General features: G+C 44.9%; 1 protein-coding gene across 8 annotated transcripts in view; it reads right to left on the bottom strand.

Annotated features, from left to right (window-relative positions):
* Positions 1-26441, bottom strand: part of LOC100380643 (filamin A, alpha (actin binding protein 280)) — a 74559-nt gene that overhangs the window by 36606 nt on the left and 11512 nt on the right. For all 8 annotated transcript variants that reach the window (XM_082959771.1, XM_082959767.1, XM_082959769.1 and 5 more), the window contains exons 3-10: positions 13994-14245; positions 13753-13850; positions 13205-13352; positions 12918-13036; positions 3282-3359; positions 2952-3114; positions 1822-2022; positions 1164-1301 (exon numbers count right to left, since the gene is read on the bottom strand). In XM_082959771.1, coding sequence (XP_082815897.1) covers positions 1164-1301; positions 1822-2022; positions 2952-3114; positions 3282-3359; positions 12918-13036; positions 13205-13352; positions 13753-13850; positions 13994-14245 — 1197 coding nt within the window. The remainder of the gene's footprint in view (positions 1-1163; positions 1302-1821; positions 2023-2951; positions 3115-3281; positions 3360-12917; positions 13037-13204; positions 13353-13752; positions 13851-13993; positions 14246-26441) is intronic.

Here is a 26441-nt window from a genome sequence, read left to right as displayed (position 1 = left end):
AGCACTACAGGTAGACAGGACAGACAGCTGATAGTCCTCGCAGTGGCAGACCCCATGTAACAACACCTGCACAGGATCGGTACATCCGAACATCACACCTGTGGGACAGGTACAGGATGGCAACAACAACTGCCCGAGTTACACCAGGAACACACAATCCCTCCATCAGTGCCCAGAATGTCCGCAATAGGCTGAGAGAGGCTGGACTGAGGGCTTGTAGGCCTGTTGTAAGGCAGGTCTTCACCAGACATCACCGGCAACAACGTCGCCTATGGCACAAACCCACCATCGCTGGACCAGACAGGACAGGCAAAAAGTGCTCTTCACTGACGAGTCGCGGTTGTGTCTCACCAGGGGTGATGGTCAGATTGGCGTTTATTGTCGAAGGAATGAGCGTTACACCGAGGCCTGTACTCTGGAGCGGGCTCGATTTGGAGGTGTAGGGTCCGTCATGGTCTGGGGCGGTGTGTCACAGCATCATCGGACTGAGCTTGTTGCCATTGCAGGCAATCTCAACGCTGTGCGTTACAGGGAAGACATCCTCCTCCCTCATGTGGTACCCTTCCTGCAGGCTCATCCTGACATGACCCTCCAGCATGACAATGCCATCAGCCATACTGCTCGTTCTGTGTGTGATTTCCTGCAAGACAGGAATGTCAGTGTTCTGCCATGGCCAGCGAAGAGCCCGGATCTCAATCCCATTGAGCACGTCTGGGACCTGTTGGATCAGAGGGTGAGGGCTAGGACCATTCCCCCCCCCCCAGAAATAGCCGGGAACTTGTAGGTGCCTTGGTGGAGTGGGGTAACATCTCACAGCAAGAACTGGCAAATCTGGTGCAGTCCATGAGGAGGAGATGCACTGCAGTACTTAATGCAGCTGGTGGCCACACCAGATACTGACTGTTACTTATGATTTTGACCCCCCCTTTGTTCAGGGACACATTATTCCATTTCTGTTAGTCACATGTCTGTGGCACTTGTTCAGTTTATGTCTCAGTTGTTGAATCTTATGTTCATACAAATATTTACACATGTTAATTTTTCTGAAAATAAACAGTTGACAGTGAAAGGACGTTTCTTTTTTTGATGAGAATATATATATTATTAAATCGATGCTCGTTGGAATAGTTTATGAAACAGAATCTGCTGTGTAGTTGACTCACTGGGGCCCTTGATGGTGACTTTGAGTTCTCCAGTCCCAGCTCCTTTAGTGAAGACTCTGAAGTCAGCTGTCTCCTTCACTCTGAGGCCTTTAGGCTGGAGACCACGGCCCTTAGCCCGAACCAGGCTGGGGTTACAAGCTGGAGGGAGGAGGGTTAGAGGTGAACAGATTTAATGGATGACATTAACCCCCAGGGGAACTGCTAAATAAGGACCTGCTGAGTCATATGTGCGTGTGTGTTTGTGTGTGTATATAGACACTGGATCAGTCTGGGTTTGGAGGATTAGAGGGAGATGACACACCAGTCTATGAAAAAGGATGAGTCACATGGAATAGTACGAGACACACACCGAGTCTAGCACCCAAGAGAGATCCCAGGAAGTGACAGGACAGTAGAAGGAAGAAGCTGCTCCAGAGAGAGAAGAGATACCAGCAACTCCCTCCATCCTTCCATGGAGAGAGAGAGAGAGAGAGAATGAAGCAGTTAGAATATAAAAAGATAAGAAGTGACTCAAACAGAATAACAGAACAAGAAACAGAACCAACGAAGCAGAAACTGAACGGAACAGCGGAAACAGCAAAGAGAACCAGAGTAACAGACCCAGAAAAAAGAAAAAAAAGTCAGACACCCAGCTTAATTTCCCCTCGGTCTGTCTCACCCTCTCCTATGTTAACAGTGAAGGGGCTCTTGCTGATCTGTCCTCCAGCGAAGGTAACATAGATGGTGTGGGCCCCCTCCAGGGTGGGTTTGTAGGTGCAGCGGTACGAACTGTTGCCCTTATCCTCTATCTGACACACCACCACGTCCTTCTTACCCGCTGGGTCCATGATCACCACCTCTACCTCTCCCACACCAGCTCCTGGAGACAGGGAGAGCGTTTAGCATCATACCAATAAACCGCGTCCTCCGTCATTATTGGGACTGTGAAGCGCTCTTTTTGGCCCAATACTCCAAAAGGTTTAACAATGGGGTTAAAATGCAGACTGTCAGCTTTCATTTGATGTATTGTCATACATATCGGGTGAACCGTTAAAATTACAGCACTTCTCGTACATAGTCCCCAATTTTAGGGTAGCAAAAGCATTGAGACATTCACTTGTAGTAATGCATTGTCTCATTTAATTGTATTTAACTAGGCAAGTCAGTTAAGAACAAATTCTTATTTACAATGACGGCCTAAGAACAGTGGGTTAACTGCCTTGTTCAGGGGCAGAATGACAGATTTGTACCTTGTCAGCTCGGGGATTCGATCAAGCAACCTTTCGGATACTAGTCCAACGCTCTAACCACTAGGCTATCTATATTTTGGAGTCATTTGTATTGTAAATTAGAATATATCAAAACACTTCTACATGAATGTGGATGCTACCAACATTATGGATGGTCCTGAATGAATCATGAGGAGTGAGAAAGTTAAACGTGCAAATATCATAACCCCAAGACATGCTAACCTCTCACCATTACAATATCAGGGGAGGTTAGCATTTTTGGGGTGGTATTTGTGCGTCTAACTTTCTCACTCATAATTGATCATTCAGGATTATCCATTATCATGGTATCATCCACATTAATGTAGAAGTGTTTAGAAAACATATATTCTTATTTACAATAAAAAAAAGTGACAATACATTATTTACCATTGATTTGTATTGGGCAAAAAATGATCTGAACCAGAACAAAAATAGTCGTCCTTCCTATTGCCTGAGAGGACAGAAACTACTCAGGGATGTAAGCAAGAGACCAACGGTGATTTTAAAAAGGCTGTGAAGAGAGAAAAACAGTTGGTACCTGCGGTGTAGACGTCAAAGTATGTGGTCTTATTGGCGATGTTTCCGGCAGGTTCTAGTCCAGGTCCCTGGGCTGTGGCTTTACTGCTGTCTCCCTGAGCCATCCCCACATCCACCTCATAAGGAGACTTATTGATGTGAAGCCCCGCAAACAGCACTGTCACCTAGTAAAACACAGAGTTACCAAATGGCACCGTCACCTAGTAAAACACCGAGTTACCAAACAGCACCGTCACCTGGTCATAAAAACATGTCACCTAACATTACACCATCACCTAGGATTGAGTAGGGTTCATTTAGGGTAGAAATGAAGACTGAAGGTCAGGCTTACCTTGTGCATTCCAGTGACTTTTGGAATGTAGAAGACTGAGTAGGTACGATTCTTATCGTTGTTGGCTGTCACCTTGGCCTGACAGGAGGATAGAGACACCCACTAATTATCAAAATACTAGAAAAGAGACATTACATTTCACAGCCACCTAAAATAAAAGTAAGCAATTCCCAAACCTTCCATGAAAGCCATCACCTGGCTCTCAAGAGAAAACAGGCTATGTGCACAATGCCTACAAAATGAGGTGGAAACTGAGATGCACTTCCTAACCTCCTGCCAAAGGTATGACCGTAGAGAGACATATTTCCCTTAGATTACCTAGAAAGAATTCCAAAACAAATCCAATTTTGATAAACTCTCCCAGCACCACCCCCACCCAGCACCACCCCCACCCAAAAAGGCCCATCCAGCACCACCCTCACCCCTACTATCCCCACCCAAAAAGGCCCATCCAGCACCACCCTCACCCCTACTATCCCCACCCAAAAAGGCCCATCCAGCACCACCCTCACCCCTACTATCCCCACCCAAAAAGGCCCATCCAGCACCACCCTCACCCCTACTATCCCCACCCAAAAAGGCCCATCCAGCACCACCCTCACCCCTACTATCCCCACCCAAAAAGGCCCATCCAGCACCACCCTCACCCCTACTATCCCCACCCAAAAAGGCCCATCCAGCACCACCCTCACCCCTACTATCCCCACCCAAAAAGGCCCATCCAGCACCACCCTCACCCCTACTATCCCCACCCAAAAAGGCCCATCCAGCACCACCCTCACCCCTACTATCCCCACCCAAAAAGGCCCATCCAGCACCACCCTCACCCCTACTATCCCCACCCAAAAAGGCCCATCCAGCACCACCCTCACCCCTACTATCCCCACCCAAAAAGGCCCATCCAGCACCTCTTCCCACCATAGTGGAGGACAAGCCCCAGGAGGAGAGCGACCCCCTCAGTGCAGAGCAGGCTCAGGCCCTCCTCACCACCATGGCTGCCATGAGGGATGAGTTCACCAGACTGGAGGGGGGAGGTGGTCCTGCTCAGGGAGAGCAAACAGCAACCAGACATCCTCACCTTAGAGGAGCTCCTAACCAAGGTGCAGACAGAGCAGGACAGCAGCCTTGCAACACAGCTGAAAGAGGTTCAGCAAGAGAGAGACGGACTCAAGAGAGCTGGCTGATCTAACACAGGAGGTGAGAGAGCTCCAAAAAGACAGGCTGAGCAGTAATAACGATCTGACCTCACTAAGAGAGAAAGAGAGCAGGAGAGAGGACAGAGGACAGAGGACAGGCTGCAGGACAGGCTGCAGGAGAGAGAACAGGCTGCAGGAGAGAGAACAGAGAACAGGCTGCAGGAGAGAGAACAGAGGACAGGCTGCAGGAGAGAGAACAGAGGACAGGCTGCAGGAGAGAGAACAGAGGACAGGCTGCAGGAGAGAGAACAGAGGACAGGCTGCAGGAGAGAGAACAGAGGACAGGCTGCAGGAGAGAGAACAGAGGACAGGCTGCAGGAGAGAGAAAGAGAACAGGCTGCCCTCAACCAGCCAGGCTTCCCCAGCCCTGCCTGCTGCACCCCTCCTCAGCCCTGCCTGCTGCACCCCTCCTCCTCAGCCCTGCCTGCTGCACCCCTCCTCCTCAGCCCTGCCTGCTGCACCCCTCCTCCTCAGCCCTGCCTGCTGCACCCCTCCTCCTCAGCCCTGCCTGCTGCACCCCTCCAGTCCAGAAGAAACACTGGCTGACATCGTCCTGTTAATAGACTCAAATGGGAAGTTTGTTCAGGAGAATAAACTTTTCCCTCAACACAAAAGGAGAAACGTGTGGTGCCCACCAACACAGAGTGCCATGGAGCTGCTTGATAAGGCCCATCTCGGGTCACCAAGCCACATAATCATACACACCGGAAGCAACGACCTGCGTGCTCAGCAGGAGAGGGTGGAGACTTCACTACGGGGAGGGATTGAGAAGGCCTCCGCAATCTTCCCCAACTCCATTTGGACTGTCCCTATGACCCAATGTACACCTGGCCCACCATCCCACCCTCCATCTGGACTGTCCCTATGACCCAATGTACACCTGGCCCACCATCCCACCCTCGATCTGGACTGTCTCTGACCATGTTCACCTGTACAGGGAGACAGTCCCCATCCTTGCCAAGACATTACTTTAAACCGCAGCCCGACCTCGCCACCCAGGAACAGCGGAGCAATCTCCACCCCTCCGAGATCACCAAGACAACACCCCGGACCAGCACCCTGGACCCCCCCAGCCACAACCACAGCACCACCAACATCAATGCCCACCACAGCCAGCACAGCCCACCCCAGCCCAGCTTAAGAGCCACCCAGATGAGGCTTCCCACCCCCCCCCCCCCTGCCCCCCACCACAAACCCCCACCTGGAGGAGCCACAGCCCAGCAGGCAGAGCTACGCACAGGCTGTGAGAGGAGCAACTGGCCCAGCCCCCACCAACCAAATGAGTGACATTAAACACATGCTGAGTCTACTATGCTCACATGTGATAGGCCGAGGGTCATGGTAAGATGAGCAGAAGAACTACACCCTCCTCACACTACATCCACCAAAGTGGCATGACACAAATGCCATCTTAAATGATAAACAAATCACGTTTTCATAATAAGAGTTTATTTTAATTGAAAAAAAACCTGTTTTAATAGTTCTTGTTGGATTGTGAGTGTTTGTCTCATTTTGAAGGTAAAGACATTTTTTTTTAATGAAATCTTTACGTTGCATGTTGGAATTTACAAGGATTTAAGTTTTGGGCTAAAGAGCAGAAACCCAGACTTCCTGAAAGAAATGGATGATGTTGATATTGTAGTACTACAGGAAACATGGTGCAGAGGTGATGTTTCCACTGGCTGTCCACTAGGTTATAGGGAGATAATCATACCATCCACTAAACTAACAGGAATCAGACAGGGCAGAGACTCAGGACAGGGCAGAGACTCAGGGGGAATGCTAATATGGTATAAATCTGAACTAATTCATTCAATCGAATTGATCAAAATAGGAGAATTCTTTATCTGGTTAAAAAATCAACAAGGAGGCTTTATCTTAACAGATAAAAACTTCTTCCTCTGTGACACATACATTCCCCCCTCAGTCACCCTACTTCAATGAAGAGAGTTTCTCCATTCTAGAGGAGGAGATGAGTCACTTTCAGGCCCAAGGCAACGTACTGGACTGTGGAGACCTGAATGGTAGAACAGCAGAAGAACTAAACACTATTAACAGTCCTGGGGATAAACACCTACCAGGAAGCAACAACCTTTTCCTCCCCACATACCCCCACAGAAACAACTAGGACAAAGTGAAAAACAAAAATGGAGCACTGCTCGTGAAGCTCTGTGGAACACTGGGTCTATAGATAGTCAATGGTAGGCTAAGAGGGAACTCTTTTGGTAGGTTCACCTACAGCTCATCCCTTGGCAGCAGTACTGTAGACTACTTCCTCCCCGACCTAAACCCAGTCTCTCAGAGCCTCCACAGTCAGCCCACTGACCTAAACCCAGAGTCTCTCAGAGCCTCCACAGTCAGCCCACTAACACCTCTCTCAGACCACAGTGAATCTGAGAAGAGCGGAACCAAACCATGAAGCAACACGGCCCAGTAAATGACATGGTACTAAACAGGCCTATAGATGGAGTGACAACAGTACAGACATCTACCAAAAAGCAATTAGTAGCCAAAAAATACAATCTCTCCTGGACTTTTTAGCCTTCACATTCTCCTACAGCAACAAAGGTGTAAATTTGGCCGTTTGGAACAAACTTTATATTTGACAAATTAGCCTCCTTGGCTAATCTAAAGAAGCATAAGAGCAAACCAGAAATAACAGATAATTTTAAATGGTTTGATAATGATTGCAAAAATCTAAGAAAGTCATTGAGAAATATATCTAATGAAAAACACAGAACCAGACAACAAAAATATACGCCTTCAATATGGGGAAACACTGAAGCAATACAAACACATCCGAAGAACAATAAAGGAACAGCACATTAGAAACCAGCTGGATGGAAATGAGGAATCCATAGAATCAAACCACTTCTGGGAGAATTGGAATAAATTAAACAAACCTCATCAGGAGGAATTGGCTCTCCAAAATGGGGATATGTGGAGAAATCACTTTGCAAACCTCTACAGCAATATAACAAAGAGCCCAGAACAAAAAAATATACAAGAAAAATTACAAATCCTTGAATCAGCAGTCAAAGACTATTAGAATCCTGTGGATACTTCAATTACAGAAGAAGAAATATTGGAAAAACGATGCACTCTCCAACCCAACAAGGCCTGTGGTGCTGATGGTATTTTAAATGAAATGATCAAATATACAGACCACAAATTCAAATTGGCTATACTCAAACTCTTTAACATTATCCTCACTACAGGTATTTTCCCCGATATTTGGAACCAGGGATTGATCACACCAATCTATAAAAATGAAAACAAATTTGACCCAAATAATTAGAGGAATTTGAGTTAACAGCAACTTAAGGAAAATTCTCTGCAGTATTATAAATAGCAGACTACACCATTTCCTTGACGAAGACAACGTCCTGAGCAGAAGCCAGATTGGATTTCTAAAAAATGATCGTACAACAGACCACATTTACACCCTCCACACTCTAATTGACAAACAAGTAAACCAAAACAAAGGCAAAATCTACTCGTGTTTTGTAGATTTCAAGAAAGCATTTCATTCAATTTGGCACGAAGGTCTTTTTATAAACTAATAGAAAGTGGTTTTGGAGAGAAAACGTATGTTATTAAATCAATGTACACTAAAAACACATGTGCGGTTAAAATTGGCAACAAGCAAACAGGCTTCTTCTCTCAGGGATGGGGAGTGAAACAGGGCTGCCCAATAAGCCCAACACTATATTAATGAATTGGCAAAAACAATAGAAGAATCGGCAGCACCTGGTATCACCCTACACAACACTGAAATCAAGTGTCTGCTGTACGCAGATGACCTGATGCTGCTGTCTCCCACTAAAGAGGGGTTACAGCAGCACCTAGATCGTCTTCACAGGTTCTGTCAGACCTGGGCTCTGACCGTTAACCTAAAATTTTTTTGACAAAAAATGATATTCCAATAAAGGTCTGGAAATCAGGATGACAAATATAAATTCTATTTGGACACAGTTCTATTAGAACACACCAAAAACTACACGTATCTAGGACTAAATATCAGCAACACAGGAAGCTTTCACATGGCTGTGAATGAGCTGGGAGACAAAGCAAGAAGAGCATTCTATGCCATTAAAATCAAAATTCCAATTAGAATCTGGCAAAAAAAAAAGTCCAATCCATTATAGAACCAATTGCTCTATATGGCAGTGAAGTATGGGATCCACTGTCTAATAATGAATTTACCAAATGGGACAAACATCCAATCGAAATACTGCATGCAGAGTTTTGCAAGACTGTATTGCAAGTGCAAAGAAAAACTCCAAATAACACATGTAGAGCAGAATTGGGCCAATACCCCCTTCTCATTCGAATAGAAAAAAAGAGCCATCAAATTTTTACCACCATCTTAAAAACAAGTGACCCCAAAACATTCCATCACACAGCTCTACAATGTCAAGAGATGAAACAAGAGAAGAGTCCCCTCAGCCAGCTGGTTCTGAGGCTCAGTTCAAACAAACCAACCCCAGAGTCTCAGGACAGCACTCAGAAAATCTGGTCCAACCAAATCATCACAGAACAAAAAAATATCACCTATTGGAAAGACCACAAAAAAATCTAAGTAAACTTCAATGCTATTTGGCTCTAAACAGACAGTACATTGTGGCAGACTATCTGACCACTGACTGGTAGAAAACACTGACTAGGTACAGACTCAGTGAGCACAGTCTGGCTATAAAGACTGGTCGTCACAGACAAACCTGGCTGCCCAGAGAGGACAGGCTGTGCTCACTCTGCTCCAGGGGAGATAGGAAATGCAGCTCTGTCTATTACATTGACAAATACTCAGACCTAAGAGAATATTTCTTTCCCAAAATTATAAATCAATACAAAGAATTTGAAACTATATATGAGAGAGAGCGAGCCCCCAGGGGAAGACATTGTGTAAGCGATTTGTGTGCCATGTGGGACCAAGTCACTATTTTTCGAGTCACAAGGTCAGTCTTAAGTAGAGTCCCAAGTAAAGCAGGTCGAGTCAAGGTTGTGCATTCTAAGAACAAGTCAAGTCCTGTGTTTTTCCAAGTAAAAAAATTAAATAAATCTATACATGCAATGACTTGTTCAACTACAAATCTTTGTCTATTTGAGACTACAAGACAGCCCTTTTCATTATTTTACATTTTAGTCATTTAGCAGATGACTCAGTCATTTATCCAGAGCGACTACAGTAGTGACATTTATCCTTTTGTCTACAACACATTTTGATTAATTATTACATAATTTGAACAAATTCAAAATGAAAGCTTCATAAGTTACAAGCAATTTTGACATACCACAGAGACAGCCGCGGCCACTCGCTCTGAGCCAAACTGGTATATTTGTTTATTTATCACAATTTTCTTTAACCAATTATGGTCTTTAATACAAGGCCGACAGACAAGTTCCCTACTTTTTCCCCCTTCCACTTGCCTCCATTTTTTTCAGTAATGCTGCAATTAGTTAGTTGTAATTTGAGCAGACATTTCCAGATATTTTTGTTAGCTGCCTGTGTGACAACTCTACCTGTCCTATTTATGATATAATTTACAAAGATTACTTTTTTGGTTTCTTTTTTTATTATATTTGAGTTTAACCACAATATTTGTTATATTATTTATTCTGTCTTTTCTGGTGGATTAAATTGAAATTGCAACCAACTTTCTATGGCTTGTTTAAAAATAGCGATATTTGGGAGATGTTTTCCTTCTCAAATAACTGAAAATGATGTTGTAATCTGAATAAAGGCCTTTCTTGAACGTCGGGTGAGACATTCTTACTAATTTGCTATACAACAGGTTCGGATTTAAGTTTAACTTTTGTATGACTGAAGCCTTTAGTGAGAGGTCTAATGTTTTCATTTCTTCACCCCGTATTCATTATATAAACAAGCCCATTTAAAATTGTGTCTGGTGGATCTGATTTTAACAGCTAAAATTTCAATGGACATAATAAATAGATATGCCAATAGTGGACAACCTTGTTTAACTCCTCTTGACAGTTTAAAACTTTCAGAAGTAGCCATTGACTATTTTACACCTCGGGTTACTATACATAACTTTAACCCATTGTATAAGGGATTCTCAAATTGAAATATTCCAGACATTGTATATAAATTCCAGTCCTACTTCCTCAAAGGCCTTTTCAAAGTCAGCTACAAATACCAGGCCTGGTTTCCCAGATATGTCAGTGTTCTATTGTTTCCAGTACTTGTGTTATATTATCTCCAACGTATCGTCCATGTAAAAAAAAACCTGTCGTCTGATTAGGATGAATAATATCCAACAATACCTTTTAAATTCTATACGCGATACATTTTGCATCACAACACTGAAGAGTAAGGGTCCTCCAATTGTTTTAACTTGTATCCTGTTTCAGTAATAATGAAATCAGACCTTCTTGCTGAGTGTCCCATAATCGACCATTAGGAGTGGTTACACATGCTAAGAACGGTCCTCTGAGTATATCAGAAAGGTTTGGTATACCTCCACTGGTATGCCATCCAGCCCTGGAGTTTTCCCAGACTTAAAGGCTTTAATTGCATTAAGCAGTTCCTCCTGTAATTTGGCCTTCAAATGAGTCTTTCTGTACAGCTGTTAATACATTAATAATAGAAAAGAACATCCTTACAATTAAGTTCGGTTAGAGGAGACTGAATTGAAAACATATCCTTAAAGTACTTTGGTGAATCATGGGTAACTCCATAATTTGTAACAAGTTTCAGTAAATTATTTTTGGAAGCATTTCTATGTTGAAGATTAATATATTTTTTTTTTTAAGTGCATTTTTTATAGTCAGAAGTTTACATACACCTTCGCCAAATACGGTTAAACGCCGCTTTCCACAATTCCTGACATTTAATCCGAGTAAAAATTCCTTGTCTTTGGTCAGTTAGGATCACCACATTATTTAAAAAATGTGAGAATAATAGTAGAGAATTATTTATTTCAGCTTTTATTTCTTTCATCACATTCCCAATGGGTCAGAAGTTTACCTACACTCAATTAGTATTTGGTAGCATTGCCTTTAAATTGTTCAACTTGGGTCAAACATTTCAGGTAGCCTTCCACAAGCTTCCCACAATAAGTTCAGTGAATTTTGGCCCATTCCTCCTGACAGAGCTGGTGTAACCGAGTCAGGTTTGTGGGCCTCCACACACACACACACACACACACACACACACACACACACACACACACACACAACACACACACACACACACCTTTTCTATCGGATTGAGGTCAGGGCTTTGTGATGGCCACTCCAATACCTTGACTTTGTTGTCCTTAAGCCATTTTGCCACAACTTTGGAAGTATGCTTGGGGTCATTGTCCATTTGGAAGACCCATTTTCAACCAAGCTTTAACTTCCTGACTGATGTCTTGAGATGTTGCTTCAATATATCCACATCATTTTCCTTCTCATGATGCCATCTATTTTGTGAAGTGCACCAGTCCCTCCTGCAGCAAAGCACCCCACAACATGATGCTGCCACCCCCGTGCTTCACGGTTGGGATGGTGTTTTTCAGCTTGCAAGGCTCCCCCCCTTTTCCTCCAAACATAACAATGGTCATTATGGCCAAACAGTTCTATTTTTGTTTCATCAGACCAAAGGACATTTTTGTCCCCATGTGCAGCTGCAAACCGTAGTCTGGTTTTTAATGCCGATTTTATAGCAGTGGCCTCTTCCTTGCTGAGCGGCATTTCAGGTTACATCAATATAGGACTCGTTTTACTGTGGATATAGATCCTTTTGTACCCGTTTCCTCCAGCATCTTCACAAGGTCCTTTGCTGTTGTTCTGGGATTGATTTGCACTTTTCTCACCAAAGTACGTTCATCTCTAGGAGACAGAACGCGTCTACTTCCTGAGCGGTATGATGGCTGCGTGGTCCCATGGTGTTTATACTTGCTTACTGTTGTTTGTACAGATGAACGTGGTACCTTCAGGCATTTGGAAATTGCTCCCAAGGATGAACCAGACTTGTGCAGGTCTACAATTTTTTTCTGAGGTCTTGGCTGATTTCTTTTGATTTTCCCATGATGTCAAGTAAAGAGGCACTGAGTTTGAAGGTAGGCCTTGAAATGCATCCACAGGTACACCTTCAATTGACTCAAATTATGTCAATTAGCCTATCAGAAGCTTCTAAAGCCATGATATCATTTTCTGGAATTTTCCAAGCTGTTTAAAGGCACAGTCAACTTAGTGTATGTAAACTTCTGACCCACTGGAATTGTAATACAGATTATTTCACTGTCTGTAAACAATTGTTGGAAAAATTACTTGTGTCATGCGCAAAGTAGATGTCCTAACCGACTTGCCAAAACTATAGTTCGTTAACAAGAAGTTTGTGGAGTGGTTGAAAAACGAGTTAATGACTCCAACCTAAGTGTATGTAAACTTCAGCCTTCAACTGTAAATGCAGTGTGTGTGTGTTGTGTACCTCCTCTCTGTGTCCGGCAGGGTCCTCTACATACACCAGCACCTCTCCCATCCCAGCACTGATGGTCTCCACTGTAAACACCGCCTTCTTCATCACAACGTTACCTACTGGCTCGATACCTGGAGAAAGAGAGATAACGAGAGCAAGAGAGGTGTGAGACAAAGGAAAACATTTGTGTGGTGTGTGTGAGAGAGGAAAACATTTGTGTGTGTGTTGATGTGTACCTGGTCCGTATGCACATGCCTTCTTTGGGTTGGTGGTGTGTGTGTGTGTGTGTTGATGCGTACCTGGTCCGTATGCGCGTGCCTTCTTTGGGTTCAGTTTGGGGCGCAGGGGTGCCCCAGGCTTCAGTTTGGACTTGGGGAACTGGGACAGGTACGTCATCACGGAATGTTCATCTACATTGGGGTCAACGATCTCCTCTGGGGTTATCACCTAGGAAACCAGATGGCACACACTGTTTACACACACACACACACCCCTGCACCAGAGGGTAGCGTGATTTAATGTGGACCTTAACCACGACCTCAAGCTGCACAAAGCACCCACACGCTACAGAGACAGAGGAAGAGAGCGTTGTTCTGAGAACTGGTCCACTGTGGGAGGAAACACCAACCACAGAGATAACTGTCAGCACGCTACCAACTTCTCCAGAGCTGCCAACCTGGCACGAAAGCCCTGCCCACATGCCAACTCAGCACTGCTGCACACAAATACTAGGCTAACGCCATGAAGCAGACTGTACTCAGCGTCACAGCTCTGTAATGATTATGGTGGTGGTGATGGTAGCATGATTCCACAGAGACCAATGTGATGGTTAGCGTAGCTAGCGTACCTGAGGGATACCCAGCCAGTCATCAGCCTGTTGCATGGCCTCACGGGCGTTGTCCACTGGTTTAGTCTGGTCCCACTGGTCCCAATCAGGGCACAAGCCTATAACAACAAGTTATTTAAACTTAGAAACACAACCATTTCTAAAAAAGGACAATGCTTACTGGGTCTTTGAAACAAGCCCTTTGTGACTACCCATCTATCTACTCCCACTCTCTCCCTCCGACCTTTAACCCCCGACCTACCTGGAGCACAGCTGTCGACCAGTGCCCCCAGCGCCCTGCCGCTCTGCCAGTCTCTGCTGAAGTTGTGGATGGGGATCTCTGGGAGCTTGTTCTGGATCCATCCCAGAAGCCTCTGTTTCGGGGTCTTCTGCTGGCCGTCTCCCCCCTCCTCCTCCTCGTCCCACATGGGCATGGAGATGGAGTAGTGGAGGATCAGAGTCCACACCATGCCCAGGATCAGCTTCAGGTTACCATCTACTATGGCCTTGGAGTCTGGAGGAGAGACAGTAATATATGAATATGCAGATCTATAGGATTAGGATTGGCGTTGAGCTGTAGAGAGGGTGGGGTGGGATTAGGATTAGCGTAGTAAAGTTGCAGTAGAGCTGTAGAGAGTGGGCTTGGATTAGGAGTGGCATAGTAAAGTTGGAGTAGAGCTGTAGAGAGTGGGGTTGGATTAGGATTAGCGTAGTAAAGTTGGAGTAGCGCTATAGAGAGTGGGCTTGGATTAGGAGTGGCGTAGTAAAGTTGGAGTAGAGCTGTAGAGAGAGTGGGCTTGGATTAGGATTAGCATAGTAAAGTTGGAGTATAGCTGTAGAGAGGGTGGGATTAGGAGTGGCGTAGTAAAGTTGGAGTAGAGCTATAGAGTGGGTGGGGTTGGATTAGGATTAGGAGTGGCGTAGTAAAGTTGGAGTAGATCTATAGAGTGGGCTTGGATTAAGATTGGAGAAGAACTGTAGAGGGTGGGCTTGGATTGGTGACTGGGAGATCAGAGATGAGTGCAAGAGTGATGCAACCACAGACCAGCCCACACATGTCTTCACGCACACACAGGATTGGGGGGGGGTGGTAATTGCTCATCGGATCCTAAGGGTGGTGTGATAAAACAAGCCCCCAGGACAGGGAGAAGGCACAGCCTGAGTTCTAACTCGATAAAGATGTGTTGACGTTCCTCACACGCTGGTGCATGCTGGAGGAATGCTGAAGCAACAATCCGGGAGACAAGAATCCTCTTTTGTTGTGTCGGTGCATGTCTGACAGAAAGCCATCAAACATGAGTGGAATCCTCCTGTAATCCTTTTTTGGGTTCTCACAGGGTTTACAATGTTGTTTTGAATATTGTGCAAACAGTCACTAAGATTATATTTGGTTGTTAAAGTTGCAAAATAACAATTTTGAATTCATCAATTGTTAGCTAGAATGCTAATGCTCATTGACATGGACTGGAAGCAAAGCTAGCCAAAGACATTTTAATGGTTGAAGTTAAGTGGTTTTTTTGTTTGTATTTTTTGTTTGTATTTTTTAAGTACAATACAGTTGATTTGCTAGTATGACAGCAACAGATTAAGCAGGACATTCATACGAGCCTTACAACCCAAAACGGTAAAATGCACAAATAACAAACAAGTACATAGAAGCTTTTTCTGCTGGAAGAATATGAGAAATTCTGAATAGTGATCAGAGTATTCAGTCCGTTAGCTAGCCCCCCCCCCCCCAGTCACGGTCCGTTAGCTAGCCCCCCCCCCCCCAGTCACGGTCCGTTAGCTAGCCCCCCCCAGTCACGGTCCGTTAGCTAGCCCCCCCCAGTCACGGTCCGTTAGCTAGCCCCCCCCAGTCACGGTCCGTTAGCTAGCCCCCCCCAGTCACGGTCCGTTGCTATCCCCCCCCCAGTCACGGTCCGTTAGCCATCCCCCCCCCCAGTCACGGTCCGTTAGCCACCCCCCCCCCCCCAGTCACGGTCCGTTAGCTAGCCCCCCAGTCACGGTCCGTTAGCTAGCCCAGTCACGGTCCGTTAGCTAGCCCCCCCCCCCCAGTCACGGTCCGTTAGCTAGCCCAGTCACGGTCCGTTAGCTAGCCCCCCCCCAGTCACGGTCCGTTAGCTAGCCCCCCCCCAGTCACGGTCCGTTAGCTAGCCCCCCCCCCCCCAGTCACGGTCCGTTAGCTAGCCCCCCCCCCCAGTCACGGTACGTTAGCTAGTTCACCTCCCTATTGACTGTTCAGTAACAGTGTGGATAAAAATCACTGGGGAAGCAAAGCCAGAAAGAGCCATAGTACAACCTGTGTTTGCTCTATAACCTGTTAGTTCATATGCCTCGACACCGTGATATACAGGCCTAAAGGCTGAGACGATAAGACAGTGGCAGAATCAATTCAACCACACTTGTGGTTCATCACAAACCCAAAAGAACATCCTTAACTTGATTGACCATGTAACTTACATTATATACTTAACTACATCCAGTTACATGTCCTACAGCACAGTCAATCAAGTTAATGTTCCCCACATTTTCAAACTAACAAACTCTTGATTTACAACACCGGAGAGTTACAAAGACACCACGAGCTGCCTCCACTATTCCAGCACCACGAGCTGCCTCCACTATTCCAGCACCACGAGCTGCCTCCACTATTCCAGCACTATTCCAGCACCACGTCAACATCATCAAATCACCTCTGCTTAGTCTAACACAGTGACAACTAAATGATATCAAAAACAATAATTTAGTCCAATCAACGTAAGGTAAATATTATGTGGCAATTCATGGTTCTGATTTCTGTGTGCGTGTTTGTGCAGGTAGAATAAACACGCTGACTCACCCTACTTGTAGAGAAATGCCAATGCCATCCTCCTCTTTCTTCATGTTTTAGTTTTGTTGTCCTAGGCTACCTGGCTAAAATACTTGCTTGCTAAGCTTCCTTCCATGGGCAACGATTAGCCAGCTAGTTAACATTAGCCTTCTACATATTGAACTAACATCCTCTCAGGCCAGAGGCACAATGTATGAATTAAATGGTTGGATCAGAAATCACCATTCTAGTCATTGGCCAGTACAGAGAATTAAGTAAAACCACAAGTCCAAATCCCTATCTCCATACAACAATTCAATGACGTATGGCTTTTGATGTGATAGGTGTGAAGCCAAATCTCAACTGGCTTCCCATAAAAAAAATTTTGTTGGGTGCGGCAGGACCATTCACAGTTGAGCTCAATACAGATCAGCATTTATTGTATAAAGGAGACCAAATGCATGCTGGCTTCCCTTGCAGTCAATGCTATGGGCAGCAACACTGTCATTATTTTTGACCAGACCACATTAGATAGATGGGCAACGCAGAGAAGCACTGTCGATTTCTCGGATGCTTTGTCCGGCGAGATCAAATCAAATCGTATGTCACATGCGCCGAATACAACGGGTTCACCTCACAGTGAAATATAAGAAAATTGATTTTTAAAAAAGCGATAAGAATAATAATTAAAGAGCAGCAGTAAATAACAAAAGCAGGGCTACATACAGGTACAGAGTCAATGTGGAGGCTATATACAGGGTATTACGGTACAGAGTCAATGTGGCACTCCGGTAGTAAAGAGATCAGTCTATGACTAGGGTGGCTGGAGTCTGACAATTTTTAGGCCCTTCCTCTGACACCGCCTGGTATAAAGGTCCTGGATGGCAGGAAGCTTGGCCCCGGTGACGTATTGGGCCGTACGCACTACCCTCTGTAGTGCCTTGCGGTCGGAGGCCGAGCAGTTGCCATACCAGGCAGTGATGCAACCTGTCAGGATGCTCTCGATGGTGCAGCTGTAAAACCTTTTGAGGATCTGAGGATCCATGCCAAATATTTTTTGTCTCCTGAGGGGGAATGCATTCAGCCTTGAGCGAATTGAAGGAAAATTATGGAACAGAGAAAAAACATACTTATGTATTTTTTGTCAATTTGGGGGGGTGGGATCCTGGCTTCCCTTGGAATATATTATTACACACCACTGTGTCTGTTAGCTAGTTAGCCCTCCCCATTCACTGTCTGTTAGCTAGTTAGCCCTCCCCATTCACTGTCTGTTAGCTAGTTAGCCCAGAGAGGAGGACAGGCCCAACTCCGCTGAAAAATCTATCCCTCCCACCAGCAGTGGCATTTTTTTATTGTTTTGCCCACCAAGCAAGGAGTTTCTGTATGGAGGTCAATGAGTGTTGAATTTAGTCAACAACAAAAAAATTAAAATGTATGGCTTATTTGCAACATGCCATTTGATCGAATAGAAGTTTTGTAATGCTTAAGTTGTTACGAGTGTACTGATATACTGCAAGTACGACACGTGACATCCCGGCAACTTTGAGAAAAAAAATTTAAATAACAAAAAAAACTATATCGGAGTTCCCATGAATATGCGTAGCAATCTGGTAACGAGGCAACTCGCGTCGCCCTCCATTTAATACGAGCAGTTGACAGCAACAACCCTCATCGAATATTCAAAAGAGGATTACAATAATGACCTGTATCCACCAATCCAAGGATAGGCGGGAGCTAGGAAGCACGCCGTGCCGTTGTGTGGACAACCGCTCTCATCGTTAGGGTGGAGACCTGTATCTTGTTAGTATATCCATAATCTTTGGTTAGCCTCCTCATTCACTGTCCGTTAGCGACTTAGTCAAACGATCACGAAATGTTGGACATCTATAGAAATCAAGCGTTTCCTTGTGAAAATGTCACGGGATGCATTTTGCGCCATTGTTTGGCCTTCAACAGTGTGGTTTCGGTGTTTTAAATGTTCTAAAAACTGTGATAAAAACACAGCCGAGTCATGACTGAGAGAAGGAAAGGGTGGGGTCGCAGTGACCGCAGCTCCCAGACAGAAAACCCAGAGGAAACGAGACATTCCACACTGGCCTTATCACTCACACACACACCGTATAAACTAACCATCTGGGGACACAATCTATTCCCATTCAAAATTCTCCCCTAACCCCCAAACCTAACCTTAACCTGAAAAACAAACTCCTAATTCTAACCTTAACTGTCTAGAAATAGCATTTGACCTTGTGGGGACTAACAAAATGTCCCCAGTTAGTCAAATGTTTGTTCCTTTAGTGTTCTTTTTTTGTCAGTGTGAACGTACATGAGTCAGAACCCAAACCTGACTAACTCTGGGGTAACAGTTGGCTTAACTCCTCTACTCTAACACGCACGCAGCACTACAACGGCTAGCTACACTTCCTTTTGCATTTTCTGCTTCTTCCACTAAAAACCCTCTCCCTCCCTCCCCCTTGGAAAAGTTCCTTCTTGTTTTTTGCCTTAAAAGGAAAGACCCAAACTGACTGCTATCCACCCATTCCTCTCCCTCTCCTCCCCTCCCCACCCATTCCTCTCCACCCCCTCTCCTCCCATTCCTACCAGGGCTCACATTACAGACGGACGATGGAGGAGACGAAAGTGGGAAGAATGGGGATGTTTTACAGCTCAAAGAGCCTGGATCTGATTGGCTGAGAGAGAGAGAGAGAGAGAGAGAGAGAGAGAGGGGGGGGGGGGGGGTCTGTGCTACATGGCTTCAACCAATAAGAGCCTAGCATTGGTCATGAAGTTGGTGTTCATTTTGGATCCCGGTCCATCTCCTCACTAAAGCTAGCAGGGTGCTACCAGAATTAGCAGTACTGATTGGATTGTGCACTGCCCCAAGCGAACGACGACCCAGGCACAAAACAAAGTAAATGTGGGCTTCTGACCTAGCGCATGTCAAGACACATGGGTTAGAGCTGTGTGTCTCACATAGAACCAATGGAAGACAAAGAGAATGAAAGGACATGTTTCTCAACAATGCATCATGCTGTTTAGTAACAATGGGCTTTCTGGCACAGATTACTCATGAGCTCCACTAGGTCTAACGACAGCTGCACCCACCACGCAGCTCCAGCAGAGACACAGGACTGTTCAACGTTGGTCCTGGACGGCCGAAATATTTCTGTTTTTCCCCCCCATCCTCTCCTTCCAATCAAGGCCTAATGCAATTAATTATTAAACAATTAAACTACCAGAGCCCTAGGAATCAGGTTAGAGGAGTTCGCCGTGTAACTTGTCAACTCAGAGTTGACGAAACGTGGATCACTTTTTAGCCAGGTACGTTTCTATGGCAACGAATCCTTCAGAACTAACCTGCTCTGGGACAGGCCAACTCAGGGATAACTCCATTTATCCTGAATGAAGTGTCTAAGCTATGAGTTGAGGACCAATGAAATCACCACACTGTGTGTGTGGGTGGACCATTTCAGATTTTCAATGATGTGTACGCCGGAGGAACTTGAAGCTGTCCACCTGGCTAGTTTGTAGTCGGCCATCCAGGACCGGAATTGAACAGCTCTGAGCTTAGAGCTAAAACAAATTAAACCTAGGTTTAAACTGAAGACTGATTTTACTGGTTGCGTGACCAGCAGCTATCTAGGGTCCAAGGCAGCCACGCCCTGATCATATCCAACATAGCTAATCATGACCTTCAAGGCCGATCTGCAGACATTTAAACTACAGTGACGATGGCGAGAACATTTAAACTAAGCTGAAAGCAGAGATTAAGATTTTATTTAACTAGGCAAGTCCGTTAAGGACAAATTCTTATTTACAATGGACGGCCTACCCCCGGGCCAAACCCGGACGACTCTGGGCCAATTGTGCACCGCCCTATGGGACTCCCAATCACGACCGGTTGTGATACAGTCTGGATTCGAACCAGGGTGTCTGTAGTGACGCCTCTAGCACTGCGATGCAGTGTCTTCGACCGCTGTGCCACTCGGGGAACCCTAACACCATAATTGACCAAAATGTCAGACAGCTTACAAAAAAAAGTCAATCGTTTCTCAACTGATGACTCATGCCAACAGCACCGTGGCCATCCCCACAGACAGGAAGTTATGATAATAAGCAGAAAACAGGAAGAGCTCCATTTATTCCATTACAGAATGCTCCGCTCTGCTAGTGATTTGGGGACAGGGGGGGACCCATTTCATATCAGGCATGTTGGACTTTGTCGCAAAACTATTTTTGCGTTAGTTGGCTGTACCTACACCAAGAGTCCAGTGTCTTATTTGATTTAAAATAATAATAATAATAATAATAATAATAACAATAATAACAACAACAGGGAGACAAATTGTTTTCAGCACTTATTTCCATGACTGATCAAAACGTGTTGTTTTCTCATGGTTCGCTTGTCCCTCTGCAGCAGACATATGGTGAGCAATAGGTTTGGAACATCTAATCCCAATAAAACAACAGTATCAAATTGCTATTTTACATAAAATTGTGAGAATTGCAATTCAATACATATCGGCACCTAAATTCAGTACTATCGTATTGTGAGGTCCCCGGCAATTCAATACATAGTCGGCACCCAAGTATCGTGAGGTCCCCCAGTATGGCGATATCGCATCGTGAGGTCCCCCAGTATGGCGATATCGCATCGTGAGGTCCCTGGTAATTCCCAGCCCTACCCCTCTCCTGTCCCCCCTCTGCTGGAACAGCCAGTTGTCCTCCACCGTCCATAACAACAAGGTTTCTTCCTTCCAGGGAGTTGTCCCTCTACTTGGACCAGGTGAACATACACGAGAGAGAGAGGTCTCCACAGAACACGCAAACAGAGCCGATGCGGTGCGGTTGTCGACACAAGAGGGGCAGTGGCCGTACTCCCATGCCACATGAACACTAACGTGCCGCATCATCCCTTCCGTCGCCATGGGGGGGGGGGGGGCTGTGTAGGCGAGGAAGTTCGCTTGGTTCCTTGATCTGATCTATAGGCTATACATCCAACTAGTCCATATTGCAATAATAAGAAAATAGAATCTCAGTGACTGTTTCAACAATAACCCAAACATTGTTAGAATCCCCCCCCCCCGAACATGAATTTGGTTTAGAAGTAATACTAGTGATTCTAGGCTACTGGTAAAAAAAAAAAAAAAAAAAAAAGGCTTTTTCTCCATGACCAAAACACGACCTATTTTTTTAGCTGATATGGGAGAATACATTGAAGCAGCAAACTGGGATAACATTGTAGGTTAAGTATTAAAAAAAAATACTTACCAATGCATTTTATTATAAATCTGATTATTTCACATGGCGATGAGGAAAGCTAATCAAATTCAAAATCACTTAAAACTTCAAGATTGCCAAGCTAAACCAAGACAGCATTAAATAAGCAACCTATTTTGCATTGATAACCAGCGACTGTTCAAACAAACATTGTAGCATTATAGAATCCCCCCCATGTATTTAGTTTAGAAGTGATACCGTTATTCTAGGCTTAAACAGATAGCCAGGTGTCATTTTCCTTTCCACGACTAAAACTAAATGATTTTATTTTTAGCTGATATGGGAATACTTTGAAGCAGCATAATCAAAATAATCAGTATAAATGTTGTAGGTTACACTGGTAAGTAGAACAATATTTGTCAGGGCATTTTATTAAAATTATGAATCAGATTCTTTCACATGAGATGCGGGAAGCTAAGGCTAGCTAGCTTGCAGTGTTTAGCCAACTTGCTAGCAAAAAAAACAACTTCTTTCAATAAATGAAAATCCAAACCCTTTGATGGATTCTTTGGTTTTTTGTTTAGTAGTCATAACTAGTGATTGATTAGAGGCTATTATGAAATGGTAAATATTTTCCAGGGCATATTTATTAAAAGAAATTAAAAAATTAAACAAAAGCTTTCACATGGAGATGTGGGTAGCTAGCTAAAACGGCTAAAGCCAACTAGCCAGGTTGCCAGCTAGCTAATACTAGCAAGGGAAGGTGACTCTTACTTGTTTTGACAAAATTAAGTGGGAATGGAAGTGGGCCTAGCGAAGATATCGTGTTAGCAAAAGATGTCCGCTACTCCAAAAATCCCACGTAGATCAAAAGGAGTGGAGCTTGTAGTAACCTTAACATCCTGCCTTCTGAATGAAGCTAACCGTTATAATCTAATAGACTCATCTCCAAGGTGGCTCTGTGCCTCTAAGCACATTTGTGAGGAGAGGATTCTTAAATAAAAAATGTGATTTCCAATGATGTGCTTGACAGTTCAGCCTGTCCTGTAGTGTTTAAATATGCACTGTTCATCACTGCCTCTCCTCACACACGCACTGCTAGGCCAAGTGAAATATAACTGGGGGGGGGGGGGGGGGGGGGGGGGGGTGAAAAACGCACACCGACACCCACCCACATTCCTCTGGCTCAGAGAGAAGACACATCCCAACTGACACACTGCTTTATGGAACATGCTGTACAAACTACTATATCACACACCAACAAGTTTCAAGTGGTTTAAAGGTGTGTCATACAGACAGCTATCTGATAGCTGTCGTTCTAATGGAACGTCTCTTTAGTTAGCTGTTGTTCTATCAGAGGATGTTCTAACTAAAGAGACGTTCCATTAGAACGACAGCTATCAGAGCGTCTCCCAGCGAGCCGGTGTTCCCGGCAGAGCGTCTCCCAGCGAGCCGGTGTTCCCGGCAGAGCGTCTCCCAGCGAGCCGGTGTTCCCGGCAGAGCGTCTAACTGATAGACATTCTGACAGAACGGTTCCTGTGATTGTTGAGTGGCTAGTCAGAAATACCATGTTCATTAAGTCTGCCGTTATTTATGGAGTGACCAAAAGTATGTGGACACCTGCTCGTCGATCATCACATTCCAAAATCAAGGGCATTAATATGGAATTGGTCTCCTCGTTGCTGCTTTAACAGCCTCCACACTTCTAGGAAGGCTTGATATTAGAACATAGCTCTGGGGACTTGCTTCCATTCAGCCACAAGAGCGTTAGTGAGGTCGGGTACTGATGTTGGGCGATTAGGTCCTGGCTCACAGTTGGCGTTCCAATTCATCCCATAGGTGTTTGATGCTGTTGAGGTCAGGGCTCTGTGCAGGCCAGTCAAGTTCTTCCACACCGATCTCGACAAACCATTTCTGTATGGACCTCGCTTTGTGCACGGGGGCATTGTCATTCTGAAACAGGAAAGGGCCTTCCCCAAACTGTTGCCACAAAGTTGGAAGCACAAAATCGTCTAGAATGTCATTGTATGCTGTAGTGTTACGATTTCAAATCAAAAATCAAATCAAATTCCCTTCACTGGAACTAAGGGGCCCGAACCATGAAAAACAGCCCCAGACCATTATTCCTCCACCAAACTTTACAGTTGTCACTATGCATTGGGGCAGGTAGAGTTCACCTGGCATCCACCAAACCCAGATTCGATGGTGAAGCGTGATTCATCACTCCAGAGAACGCGTTTCCACTGCTCCAGAGTCCAATGGCGGCAATCTTTACACCACTCCAGCCAACACTTGGCATTGCACATGGTGATCTTAGGCTTGTGTGCGGCTGCTCAGCCATGGAAACCCATTTAATGAAGCTCCCGAAGAACAGTTATTGTGCTGACGTTGCTCCAGAGGCAGTTTGGAACTTAGTGAGTGTTGCAACTGAGGACAGACTATTTTTGAGCACTATGCGCTTCAGCACTTGGCGGTCCCATTCTGTGAGCTTGTGTGGCCTACCACTTCGTAGCTGAGCCGTTGTTCTTACACATTTCCACTTCACAATAACAGTACTTGCAGTTGACCGGGCACCTCTAGCAGGGCAGAAATTTGACGAACTGACTTGTTGGAAAGGTGGCATCCTATGATGGTGCCATGTTGAAAGTTACTGAGCTCTTCAGTAAGGCCAATCTACTGCCAATGTTTGTCTACGGAGATTGCATGGCTGTGTGCTTGATTGTATACACCTGTCAGCAACTATGTGTCTGAAATAGAATCCACTAATTTGGAGGGGTGTCCACAGTTTTGTATATATAGTGTATGTTACCAGGCCAACTCATCGATCCTGCTGCTTTTTATATCAAAACCACCAGCTACAATGTCAGGGAGAGATGGGACAGAGGAATGAGAGAAGGACAGAGAGAAATAGAGAGTATAAAGAGAGATGGTAGAGAGAGAAAGTATATAGAGAATTTTTTCCAAAAGTGTGATTTTGAGAGCAAAAACCTGAAAAACTGAAGCCTGGAAAAACAAAATGGAATTTGGCAAGAACTGATTTTATAGGGCTCTACCTAATGATCATTTACATTATTTAGTCTATGGAAAATCAGAAACGATAATATTTAAGACAGATTTTTTTTTATTTAACAGAGAGAGAGAAAGCACACTGCTGTACTCCCTGTTCGACCGCACATCAACGCCATCATGAAGTCTGACGACACCACGGTTGTAGGCCTGATAACAACAACAACGAGTCAGCCTATAGGGAGGAGGTTAGTGAACTGGCATTGTGGTGTCAGGACAACAACCTCACACTCAACCTTAGCAAAATTGTTGACTCCAGGAAGCGGAGGGAACATGCCCGTTCCACATAAACGGGACTGCAGTAGAGAGTCAAGAAGGACTCTACCTCCTAGGGCGGCTGAAGAGATTCAGCATACTGCTCCAGGTCCTCTCCAAATACTACCGCTGCATCATCGAGAGCGTCCTGAACGGTTGCATCATGGGAATTGATCCGTCCACAACCGCAAGGCCCTTCATCAAGTAGTGAAGACGGCCGAGAACATCACTGGGACCGTGCTCCCACCCATCCAGGACATGTACTCTTAAACGGTGCCTGAGGAAGGCCCGCGGCATCGTAAAGGACCTCACACACCCCAGCCACAAGCTGTTCACTCCCTTACCGTCTAACACCAACAGGCTCAGAGACAGTTTCTATCTACAAGCCATCAGACTGCTGAACACTTGAACTGAACTGACTGACCACCACGCACACACATCACAACTGCTGCGACCAGACTTACTACAACTCAGTTCGAGCTATTTACTTAATGTTCCCGTTCTTATCGTTTATTATGTCTTATTGTTGTTGCATTGTCCAGATAGAACCTGCAAGTAAGCATTTGGTTGGACGACGTTCTCCCGGTGTATACCATGTGCATCCAACTAATTAAAACTTGAGAGAATGAGAAAGGGAGAGTTGGTTAAATTGAAGGGTGTGGTCCTCACGTGAAAAGGAGGAAGTGAAACAAGGGATGTCTCCACTCCTCTCATCTCTAGAGTGGATCATGTGACTCAACAAGAGCCGTTAGAATAATGAGTCAAAGCTGTTGCGTTATTTCCCGAGAACAGCCCTTAGCAGTGGTATATTGGCCATAGACCACAAACCCCCGAGATGCCTTACTGCTATTATAAACTGGCTACCAACCTAATTAGAGCAGTACAAGTAAATGCTTTGACATACCCATTGTATATGGTCTGATATACCACGGCTGTCAGCCAATTAGCATTCAGGACTCAAACCACCAAGTTAATAAAAATTAAATATATATCTTTTTTGTGTGTGGAATTTTCATTGTTGGACATAAGACTGTAAAAACACCAGGAAATCAGCTCCAAGTGACTTTAATTTAAGCAATCTGTAACCAAGTATTCCCACAGATAATAAAGAGACGTGATCATATAGAAATTCAAGCAAGGTTTGAAATGATTATGTTTCAGGCAAACATATCTGTTTAGGCTTCTTGTAGTCAATTTGCAGTCTACAAATGATTTGTAATTATGTTCTGGCCCACGACCACCCGCCTAGTGTATCATCTAGCCTACCGTCTACCATCTAGGAACAACATTAGCTCAACCACAATGCACTGCAAACTGATCAAGGGACAGATACAAACTTCCATATCCTTACATGACTGCC

Source organism: Salmo salar, chromosome 13 (genome assembly GCF_965601325.2).
Source record: "Salmo salar chromosome 13, fSalSal1, whole genome shotgun sequence".
Lineage (NCBI taxonomy): Eukaryota > Metazoa > Chordata > Actinopteri > Salmoniformes > Salmonidae > Salmo > Salmo salar.
Note: the sequence above shows the minus strand (reverse complement) of the source record. Positions and strands in the feature narration are given on the sequence as shown.